At 58.3% G+C, this 11,346-nt stretch overlaps 1 protein-coding gene across 2 annotated transcripts; it reads left to right on the top strand.

Annotated features, from left to right (window-relative positions):
- Positions 1–317: 317 nt before the first annotated feature.
- LOC133361141 (V-type proton ATPase subunit G 1-like) lies at positions 318–10,831 on the top strand. Of its 2 annotated transcripts, XM_061580010.1 has the most exons (4): positions 425–439; positions 509–660; positions 3,657–3,757; positions 8,815–10,831. In XM_061580010.1, the coding sequence occupies exons 2-4, from the start codon at positions 579–581 to the stop codon at positions 8,989–8,991; spliced, it is 360 nt and encodes a 119-aa protein (XP_061435994.1). In that variant the 5' UTR covers positions 425–439; positions 509–578; the 3' UTR covers positions 8,992–10,831. The 2 variants fall into 2 exon arrangements, with proteins under 2 accessions (XP_061435993.1, XP_061435994.1); XM_061580009.1 differs by having other exon boundaries at positions 318–660.
- The last annotated feature ends 515 nt before the right edge of the window (positions 10,832–11,346 follow it).

An 11,346-nucleotide genomic window follows, 5' to 3' on the forward strand; every position in this document is an offset into this window, starting at 1 on the left:
CCTTCTACGTGACTTTACCGAAAGAACCAAGAAGAAAAAAATCCTAAATTGTTTAAAATCAATTCTAGATTTGAAGCTTTCGTGACTGCAGGGATTCTTAGGTTTTTTCGGTGACGGAGGCTTGTGTTGCCTCCGAAACGTCGTGATTTTTTATTTTTATTTTATTTTACTTTTTAATGTTTTTTACCTACGTGACTTCACCGAAAATAACTAAGAATGTTTAATATCATCCCTTACCAAGATGGCCGCCGACGCTTCGCGTGACGTCACCTCCCTTCCCTCCCCCCCACTCCCCCTACTCCCCCTCCCCCCGTCACGTGACGTCTCGGGGTGGTAGAGGCAGCAGGAGCAGCATCAGGAAGAAGCAGCAGCAGCAGTAGTAGTAGCAGCAGTAGCAGCATCAGGAAGAAGCAGCAGTAGCAGCATCAGGAAGAAGCAGCAGCAGCAGTAGCAGCATCAGTAGCAGCAGCAGTAGCAGCATCAGCAGAAGAAGCAGCAGTAGCAGCATCAGCAGCAGTAGCAGCATCAGGAAGAAGCAGTAGCAGCAGCAGCATCAGGAAGAAGCAGCAGCATCAGCAATGGCGAGTCAGTCCCACGGCATCCAGCAGCTGCTGCAGGCAGAGAAGCGAGCGGCAGAGAAGGTGTCCGAGGCTCGCAAGAGTGAGTGGGGTGGGGGTGGTGGTGTGTGTGTGTGTGGGGTGTCTGTGTGTCTGTCTGTGTGGGTGTCTGTGTGTGTGTGTCTGTGTGTGTGTGTCTGTGTGTGTGTGTCTGTGTGTGTGTCTGTGTGTGTGTCCGAGGCTCGCAAGAGTGAGTGGGGTGGGGGTGGTGGTGTGTGTGTGTGTGTGGGGTGTCTGTGTGTCTGTCTGTGTGGGTGTCTGTGTGTGTGTGTCTGTGTGTGTGTGTCTGTGTGTGTGTCCGAGGCTCGCAAGAGTGAGTGGGGTGGGGGTGGTGGTGTGTGTGTGTGGGGTGTCTGTGTGTCTGTCTGTGTGGGTGTCTGTGTGTGTGTGTCTGTGTGTGTGTGTCTGTGTGTGTGTCCGAGGCTCGCAAGAGTGAGTGGGGTGGAGGTGGTGGTATGTGTCTGTCTGTGTGTGTCTGTCTGTGTGTGTGTGTCTGTGTGTGTGTATCTGTGTGTGTGTCTACCAGAGTGAGTGGGGCCTCGGTGGGGGTGGGGTGTGTCTGTGTGGGGGTGGGGTGTGTGTGTAGGGTGTCTGTGGGTTTGTGTGTGGGTTTGTGTGTGTGTGTCTGTGTGCGTGTCTGTGTGCGTGTCTGTGTGTGTGTCTGTGTAGGGTGTCTGTCTGTGTGTCTACCAGAGTGAGTGGGGCCTCGGTGGGGGGGTGGGGTGTCTGTCTGTGTGTAGGGTGTCTGTTTGTCTGCGTGTGGGTGTCTGTGTGGGTGTCTGTGTGTGGGTGTCTGTGTGGGTGTCTGTGTGGGTGTCTGTGTGTAGGGTGTCTATGGGTCTAACAGAGTAAGTGGAGTCTATATGGTGTCTGCGTGGTGTCTGTTAAGGCTACACGGGGGATCTTTGTCTGTGTGTGTGTCTGTGTGGGTGTCTGCGTGGGTGTCTGTGTGGGTGTCTGTGTGTGGTGTCTGTGTGGGTGTCTTTGTGGGGTGTTTGTGTGGGTGTCTGTGTGTGGGTGTCTGTGTGTGGGTGTCTGTGTGTGGGTGTCTGTGTGTGGGTGTCTGTGTGTGGTGTCTGTGTGTGGTGTTTGTGTGTGGTGTCTGTGTGTGGGTGTCTGTGTGGGTGTCTGTGTGTGGGTGTCTGTGTGTGGTGTTTGTGTGTGGTGTCTGTGTGTGGGTGTCTGTGTGGGTGTCTGCTGTCTGTGGTGTGTGTGTGGGGAGCGGTGGGTGTAGTGGTTAGCGCTACGCTGCGCTATGAACCCGGCGACCCGGGTTCGATTCCCGCTCACGGCCAACACCAAGTGACGATTATCTGAACCGGTCCTGGGCCTCCCCTAGGTCGACTCAGCCTCAAATGAGTACCTGGTGCGGTGTGTAAACATCGCCACTAGGGAGACAAAGGCGGTCGGGCGTGGTGCTGGCCACCCTCCCCCTCGTGTACCGTGCCGGCCTTCATAGGTGCTCGCTAACAGCACTTGCCCCTACAGTCTGTTAAGGCTACACGGGGGATCTTTGTCTTTCTGTGTAACGGTGTCTGTGGGTCTACCAGAGTAAGTGGGGCCTGTGTAGGGTGTCTGTGTGTAGGGTGTCTGTCTGTGTGCATGGTGTCTGTCTGTGTGTAGGGTGTCTGTCTGTGTGTAGGGTGTCTGTCTGTGTGCATGGTGTCTGTCTGTGTGTAGGGTGTCTGTCCGTGTGCATGGTGTCTGTCTGTGTGCATGGTGTCTGTCTGTGTGCATGGTGTCTGTCTGTGTGTAGGGTGTCTGTCTGTGTGCATGGTGTCTGTCTGTGTGCATGGTGTCTGTCTGTGTGCATGGTGTCTGTCTGTGTGTAGGGTGTCTGTCTGTGTGTAGGGTGTCTGTCTGTGTGCATGGTGTCTGTCTGTGTGTAGGGTGTCTGTCCGTGTGCATGGTGTCTGTCTGTGTGCATGGTGTCTGTCTGTGTGCATGGTGTCTGTCTGTGTGTAGGGTGTCTGTCTGTGTGTAGGGTGTCTGTCTGTGTGCATGGTGTCTGTCTGTGTGCATGGTGTCTGTCTGTGTGTAGGGTGTCTGTGTGAATGGTGTCTGTCTGTGTGCATGGTGTCTGTCTGTGTGTAGGGTGTCTGTCTGTGTGTAGGGTGTCTATGGGTCTAACAGAGTAAGTGGAGTCTATATGGTGTTTGCGTGGTGTCTGTTAAGGCTACACGGGGGATCTTTGTCTGTGCGTGGGTGTCTGTGTGGGTGTCTGTGTGTGGTGTCTGCGTGTGGTGTCTGTGTGGGTGTCTGTGTGTGGGTGTCTGTGTGTGGTGTCTGTTTGGTGTCTGTGTGTGGGTGTCTGTACGTCTCTGGGTGTCTGCGTGGTGTCTGTGTGGGTGTCTGTGTGTGGTGTCCTTGTGTGGGTGTCTGTGTGTGGTGTCTGTTTGGTGTCTGTGTGTGGGTGTCTGTACGTCTCTGGGTGTCTGCGTGGTGTCTGTGTGGGTGTCTGTGTGTGGTGTCCTTGTGTGGGTGTCTGTGTGTGGTGTCTGTTTGGTGTCTGTGTGTGGGTGTCTGTACGTCTCTGGGTGTCTGCGTGGTGTCTGTGTGGGTGTCTGTGTGTGGTGTCCTTGTGTGGGTGTCTGTGTGTGGTGTCTGTTTGGTGTCTGTGTGTGGGTGTCTGTACGTCTCTGGGTGTCTGCGTGGTGTCTGTGTGGGTGTCTGTGTGTGGTGTCCTTGTGTGTGGTGTCTGTTTGGTGTCTGTGTGTGGGTGTCTGTACGTCTCTGGGTGTCTGCGTGGTGTCTGTGTGGGTGTCTGTGTGGGTGTCTGTACGTCTCTGGGTGTCTGTGTGGGTGTCTGTGTGGGTGTCTGTACGTCTCTGGGTGTCTGCGTAGTGTCTGCGTAGTGTCTGTGTGGGGTGTCTGTACGTCTCTGGGTGTCTGCATGTGAGTGTCTGTGTGTGAGTGTCTGTGTGTGAGTGTCTGTGTGTGAGTGTCTGTGGTGTCTGTACGGCTCTGGGTGTCTGCGTAGTGTCTGCGTGGTGTCTGTGTGGTGTCTGTACGTCTGTGTGTGTCTGCGTGTGTCCTCAGGAAAGAACCAGCGGCTGAAGCTCGCCAAGAAGGAGGCTCAGGCGGAGATCGACGAGTACAAGACAAAGCGCGAGGAGGAGTTCGCTCAGCGGCGCGACGCGGTGAGGCCCCCGGCACGGCAACGTGGAGTGGGCGAGGCGCTGTGTGTGTGGTGTGCTGTGTGTGTGTGTGAGTGGTGCGCTGTGTGGTGTGCTGTGTGTGTGTGTGGTGTGTGTGTGTGGTGCGCTGTGTGTAGGTGTGGTGCGCTGTGTGTGTGTGTGTGGTGCGCTGTGTGTGTGTGTGTGGTGCGCTGCTTGTGTGTGTGTGAGTGGTGCGCTGTGTGTGTGTGTGAGTGGTGCGCTGTGTGCGAGTGTGAGTGGTGCGCTGTGTGTGTGTGTGAGTGGTGCGCTGTGTGTGTGTGTGAGTGGTGCGCTGTGTGTGTGTGTGGTGCGCTGTGTGCGAGTGTGAGTGGTGCGCTGTGTGTGTGTGTGTGAGTGGTGCGCTGTGTGCGAGTGTGAGTGGTGCGCTGTGTGGTGCGCTGTGTGTGTGTGTGGTGTGTGTGTGTGTGGTGCGCTGTGTGCGAGTGTGAGTGGTGCGCTGTGTGTGTGTGAGTGGTGCGCTGTGTGCGAGTGTGAGTGGTGCGCTGTGTGTGTGTGTGAGTGGTGCGCTGTGTGTGTGTGTGAGTGGTGCGCTGTGTGTGTGTGTGTGTGGTGCGCTGTGTGTGTGTGTTGCGCTGTGTGTGTGTGAGTGGTGCGCTGTGTGTGTGTGTGAGTGGTGCGCTGTGTGTGTGTGTGAGTGGTGCGCTGTGTGCGAGTGTGAGTGGTGCGCTGTGTGTGTGTGTGAGTGGTGCACTGTGTGTGTGTGAGGTGCGCTGTGTGTGAGTGGTGCGCTGTGTGTGTGTGACTGGTGCGCTGTGTGTGTGTGAGTGGTGCACTGTGTGTGTGCGTGAGTGGTGCGCTGTGTGTGTGTGAGTGGTGCGTTGTGTGTGTGTGGTGCGCTGTGTGTGTGTGTGAGTGGTGCGCCGTGTGTGAGTGGTGCGCCGTGTGTGTGTGTGGTGCGCCGTGTGTGTGAGTGGTGCGCCGTGTGTGTGTGAGGTGCGCCGTGTGTGTGGTGTGCTGTGTGTGTGTGTGGTGCGCTGTGTGTGTGTGTGAGTGGTGCGCTGTGTGTGTGTGAGTGGTGCGCTGTGCGTGTGTGAGTGGTGCGCTGTGGGTGTGTGTGAGTGGTGCGCTGTGTGTGTGTGTGGTGCGCTGTGTGTGTGTGTGGTGTGCTGTGTGTGTGTGAGTGGTGCGCTGTGTGTGTGTGTGGTGCGCTGTGTGTGTGTGAGTGGTGCGCTGTGTGTGTGTGTGAGTGGTGCGCTGTGTGTGTGTGAGTGGTGCGCTGTGTGTGTGTGAGTGGTGCGCTGTGTGTGTGTGAGTGGTGCGCTGTGTGTGTGTGAGTGGTGCGCTGTGTGTGTGTGAGTGGTGCGCTGTGTGTGTGTGAGTGGTGCGCTGTGTGTGTGTGAGTGGTGCGCTGTGTGTGTGTGAGTGGTGCGCTGTGTGTGTGTGAGTGGTGCTATGTGTGTGTGTGTGTGGTGCGCTGTGTGTGTGTGAGTGGTGCGCTGTGTGTGAGTGAGTGGTGCGCTGTGTGTGTGTGTGGTGCGCTGTGTGTGAGTGAGTGGTGCGCTGTGTGTGTGTGAGTGGTGCGCTGTGTGTGTGTGAGTGGTGCGCTGTGTGTGTGTGAGTGGTGCGCTGTGTGTGTGTGAGTGGTGCGCTGTGTGTGTGTGAGTGGTGCGCTGTGTGTGTGTGAGTGGTGCGCTGTGTGTGTGTGAGTGGTGCTCTGTGTGTGTGTGTGTGGTGCGCTGTGTGTGTGTGAGTGGTGCGCTGTGTGTGAGTGAGTGGTGCGCTGTGTGTGTGTGTGGTGCGCTGTGTGTGAGTGAGTGGTGCGCTGTGTGTGTGTGTGAGTGGTGCGCTGTGTGTGTGTGAGTGGTGCGCTGTGTGTGTGTGTGAGTGGTGCGCTGTGTGTGTGTGTGAGTGGTGCGCTGTGTGTGAGTGAGTGGTGCGCTGTGTGTGTGTGAGTGGTGCGCTGTGTGTGTGTGTGAGTGGTGCGCTGTGTGTGTGTGTGAGTGTGTGTGTGAGTGGTGCGCTGTGTGTGAGTGAGTGGTGCGCTGTGTGTGTGTGAGTGGTGCGCTGTGTGTGTGTGTGAGTGGTGCGCTGTGTGTGTGTGTGTGGTACGCTGTGTGTGAGTGAGTGGTGCGCTGTGTGTGTGTGTGAGTGGTGCGCTGTGTGTGTGTGGTGCGCTGTGTGTGTGTGAGTGGTGCGCTGTGTGCGAGTGTGAGTGGTGCGCTGTGTGTGTGTGTGAGTGGTGCGCTGTGTGTGTGTGTGTGAGTGGTGCGCTGTGTGTGTGTGTGTGTGGTGCGCTGTGTGTGTGTGTTGCGCTGTGTGTGTGTGAGTGGGGGGGTGTGTGTGTGTGTGAGTGGTGCGCTGTGTGTGTGTGTGAGTGGTGCGCTGTGTGCGAGTGTGAGTGGTGCGCTGTGTGTGTGTGTGAGTGGTGCACTGTGTGTGTGTGAGGTGCGCTGTGTGTGAGTGGTGCGCTGTGTGTGTGTGAGTGGTGCGCGGTGTGTGTGTGACTGGTGCGCTGTGTGTGTGTGAGTGGTGCACTGTGTGTGTGCGTGAGTGGTGCGCTGTGTGTGTGTGAGTGGTGCGTTGTGTGTGTGTGGTGCGCTGTGTGTGTGTGTGAGTGGTGCGCCGTGTGTGAGTGGTGCGCCGTGTGTGTGTGTGGTGCGCCGTGTGTGTGAGTGGTGCGCCGTGTGTGTGTGAGGTGCGCCGTGTGTGTGGTGTGCTGTGTGTGTGTGTGGTGCGCTGTGTGTGTGTGTGAGTGGTGCGCTGTGTGTGTGTGAGTGGTGCGCTGTGCGTGTGTGAGTGGTGCGCTGTGGGTGTGTGTGAGTGGTGCGCTGTGTGTGTGTGTGGTGCGCTGTGTGTGTGTGTGGTGTGCTGTGTGTGTGTGAGTGGTGCGCTGTGTGTGTGTGTGGTGCGCTGTGTGTGTGTGAGTGGTGCGCTGTGTGTGTGTGTGAGTGGTGCGCTGTGTGTGTGTGAGTGGTGCGCTGTGTGTGTGTGAGTGGTGCGCTGTGTGTGTGTGAGTGGTGCGCTGTGTGTGTGTGAGTGGTGCGCTGTGTGTGTGTGAGTGGTGCGCTGTGTGTGTGTGAGTGGTGCGCTGTGTGTGTGTGAGTGGTGCGCTGTGTGTGTGTGAGTGGTGCGCTGTGTGTGTGTGAGTGGTGCTATGTGTGTGTGTGTGTGGTGCGCTGTGTGTGTGTGAGTGGTGCGCTGTGTGTGAGTGAGTGGTGCGCTGTGTGTGTGTGTGGTGCGCTGTGTGTGAGTGAGTGGTGCGCTGTGTGTGTGAGTGGTGCGCTGTGTGTGTGTGAGTGGTGCGCTGTGTGTGTGTGAGTGGTGCGCTGTGTGTGTGTGAGTGGTGCGCTGTGTGTGTGTGAGTGGTGCGCTGTGTGTGTGTGAGTGGTGCTCTGTGTGTGTGTGAGTGGTGCTCTGTGTGTGTGTGTGTGGTGCGCTGTGTGTGTGTGAGTGGTGCGCTGTGTGTGAGTGAGTGGTGCGCTGTGTGTGTGTGTGGTGCGCTGTGTGTGAGTGGTGCGCTGTGTGTGTGTGTGAGTGGTGCGCTGTGTGTGTGTGAGTGGTGCGCTGTGTGTGTGTATGAGTGGTGCGCTGTGTGTGTGTGTGAGTGGTGCGCTGTGTGTGAGTGAGTGGTGCGCTGTGTGTGTGTGAGTGGTGCGCTGTGTGTGTGTGTGAGTGGTGCGCTGTGTGTGTGTGTGAGTGTGTGTGTGAGTGGTGCGCTGTGTGTGAGTGAGTGGTGCGCTGTGTGTGTGTGAGTGGTGCGCTGTGTGTGTGTGTGAGTGGTGCGCTGTGTGTGTGTGTGTGGTACGCTGTGTGTGAGTGAGTGGTGCGCTGTGTGTGTGTGTGAGTGGTGCGCTGTGTGTGTGTGGTGCGCTGTGTGTGTGTGAGTGGTGCGCTGTGTGTGTGTGAGTGGTGCGCTGTGTGTGTGTGAGTGGTGCGCTGTGTGTGTGTGTGGTGCGCTGTGTGTGTGTGTGGTGCACTGTGTGTGTGTGAGTGGCGCGCTGTGTGAGTGGTGCGCTGTGTGAGTGTGTGATTGGTGCGCTGTGTGTGTGTGAGTGGTGCGCTGTGTGTGTGTGTGTGGTGCGCTGTATGAGTGATGCGCTGTGTGTGTGAGTGATGCGCTGTGTGAGTGTGTGGTGTGCTGTGTGTAGGTGTGGTGCACTGAGTGTGTGTGTGGTGCGCTGTGTGTGTGTGAGTGGTGCGCTGTGTGTTTGTGAGTGGTGCGCTGTATGAGTGATGCGCTGTGTGTGTGTGTGTGAGTGGTGCGCTGTGTGTGTGTGGTGCGCTGTGTGAGTGGTGCGCTGTGTGTGTGTGTGGTGCGCTGTATGAGTGATGCGCTGTGTGTGTGAGTGGTGTGCTGTGTGTAGGTGTGGTGCACTGAGTGTGTGTGTTGCGCTGTGTGAGTGATGCGCTGTGTGTGTGTGTGGTGCGCTGTGTGAGTGATGCGCTGTGTGTGTGTGTGTGGTGCGCTGTGTGTTTGTGAGTGGTGCGCTGTATGAGTGATGTGTGTGTGTGTTGCGCTGTGTGTGTGTGTGTTGCGCTGTGTGAGTGGTGCACTGAGTGTGTGTGTTGCGCTGTATGAGTGATGCACTGAGTGTGTGTGTTGCGCTGTGTGAGTGATGCGCTGTGTGTGTGTGTGGTGCGCTGTGTGAGTGATGCGCTGTGTGTGTGTGTGTGGTGCGCTGTGTGTTTGTGAGTGGTGCGCTGTATGAGTGATGTGTGTGTGTGTTGCGCTGTGTGTGTGTGTGTTGCGCTGTGTGAGTGGTGCACTGAGTGTGTGTGGTGCGCTGTATGAGTGTTGTGTGTGTGTGTGTTGCGCTGTGTGTGCGAGTGTGGTGCACTGAGTGTGTGTGGTGCGCTGCGTGAGTGGTGCACTGAGTGTGTGTGTTGCGCTGTGTGAGTGGTGCACTGAGTGTGTGTGTTGCGCTGTGTGAGTGGTGCACTGAGTGTGTGTGTTGCGCTGTGTGAGTGGTGCACTGAGTGTGTGTGGTGCGCTGCGTGAGTGGTGCACTGAGTGTGTGTGTTGCGCTGTGTGAGTGAGCTGTGTGAGTGATGAGTGTGTGTGTTGCGCTGTGTTGCAGGCCCTGGGCTCGCAGGGCGACGTGTCGGCGCGCGTGGACGAGGACACGGACCGGCGCCTGCTGGCGATGAAAGACGGCTTCGGCGATCGGCGCGACGTCGTCCTGGCCAGCCTGCTGGCGCTCGTGTGCGACGTGCACCCCCAGATCCACGAGAACTACCGCATCGACACCGCCTAGACGCGCGCCACCGGCGCCACCGCAGCATCACCGCCACCACCATCACCGCATCATCGCCACCACCACCACCGCAGCATCACCGCCACCACCACATCACTGCAGCATCACCACCACCATCACCACAGCATCACCGCCACCACCGCCACCGCAGCATCACCACCACCACCACATCATCACCGCAGCATCACCACCACCACCACAGCATCATCGCCACCACCACATCACTGCATCATCGCCACCACCACATCATCACTGCAGCATCGCCACCACCACATCACCACCGCAACATCACCACCACCACCACATCACCACCGCAGCATCACCACCACCACCACATCACCACTGCAGCATCGCCACCACCACATCACCACCGCAGCATCACCACCACCACCACAGCATCATCGCCACCACCACATCACTACATCATCGCCACCACATCACCACCGCAGCATCACCACCACCACCACATCACTACTGCAGCATCGCCACCACCACCACATCACCACTGCAGCATCGCCACCACCACCACATCACCACTGCAGCATCGCCACCACCACCACCACATCACCACCGCAGCATCACCGCCACCACCACCACATCACCACTGCAGCATCGCCACCACCACCACCACATCACCACCGCGGCATCACCGCCACCACCACCACATCACCACTGTAGCATCACCACCACCACCGCAGCATCATGGCCACCACCAGATCACCACTGCAACATCGCCACCACCACCACCACTACCACCACATCACCACCGCAGCATCACCACCGCCACCACCACCACCGCCGAACCACACCGCACACCGCCACTACCGCCTCCCTGTAGTCACCCTCACTGCACTACTACCGTCTCACTGTAACCACGCGCGTTACCCTGTAACCACGCGCGTTACCCTGTAACCACGTTACCCTGTAACCACGTTGCCCTGTAACCACGTTACCCTGTAACCACGCGCGTTACCCTGTAACCACGTTACCCTGTAACCACGCGCGTTACCCTGTAACCACGCGCGTTACCCTGTGACCACGTTACCCTGTGACCACGTTACCCTGTAACCACGCTCATTACCCTGTAACCACGTTACCCTGTAACCACGCGCGTTACCCTGTAACCACGTTACCCTGTAACCACGCTCATTACCCTGTAACCACGCACGTTACCCTGTAACCACGCGCGTTACCCTGTAACCACATTACCCTGTAACCACGCACGTTACCCTGTAACCACGCGCGTTACCCTGTAACCACGTTACCCTGTAACCACGCGCGTTACCCTGTAACCACGTTACCCTGTAACCACGCGCGTTACCCTGTAACCACGTTACCCTGTAACCACGCGCGTTACCGCGTCACTGTGTAAGTGTTTAGGTCCATTATTTCCCTCCACACGCCACAAAGACAAAGATCCCCCGTGTAGCCTGGGCCAAGTGCCGTTCGTAGCACCACCCCCGGCCGCCTTTGTCTCCCCAGTGGCGATGTTTACACACCGCACCAGGTACTCATTTGAAGCTGAGTCGACCTAAGGGAGGCCCAGGACCGGGTCAGATATTTGCTACTGATGTTGGTCGTGAGCTGGATTCGAACTCGGGTCGCCGGGTTTATAGCGCAGTGCGCTAATCGCTACACCACCACCACCACGCACCACCACCCCACCACCCCACCACCACCACACCACCACCCCACCACCACCCCACCACCACCCCACCACCACCACACCACCACCCCACCACCACCACACCACCACCCCACCACCACCACACCACCACCCCACCACCACCACACCACCACCCCACCACCACCACACCACCACCCACCACCACCACACCACCACACCACCACCACCACACCACCACCCCACCACCACCACACCACCACCCCACCACCACCACACCACCACCACCACCACACCACCACCCCACCACCACCACACCACCATCCCATCCCCCAACCACCACCCCCCCACCACCACCACCATCCCACCCCCCCCCCACCACCACCACTCCCCACCCCCACCACCCCTCCACCACACCACCCCCCACCACACCACCACCACCCCCCCACCACCATCCCCACCATCACCACCGCCCCCCCCACCACCACCACACCCCTACCACCACCACACCAAAACCACCACCACCCCACCACCACCCCCCCCCACCACACCCCCCCACCCCCCCACCACACCCCCCCACCCCACGACGTTCTTCCACTTCACACTTCCTCCTCCTGTGGTCTCCACCGGTGGCCCCAGAGGCCGCAGGAGGCCACGGCCTGAACCAGCACGCACCGTTGCACTGCCGCCCAGGGGCCTTAACGCACCGGGGGGGGGGGGGGGGGGACACG

Source organism: Lethenteron reissneri, chromosome 71 (genome assembly GCF_015708825.2).
Source record: "Lethenteron reissneri isolate LAM-NWPU_2019-01 chromosome 71, ASM1570882v1, whole genome shotgun sequence".
In the NCBI taxonomy this organism is placed as follows: domain Eukaryota; kingdom Metazoa; phylum Chordata; class Hyperoartia; order Petromyzontiformes; family Petromyzontidae; genus Lethenteron; species Lethenteron reissneri.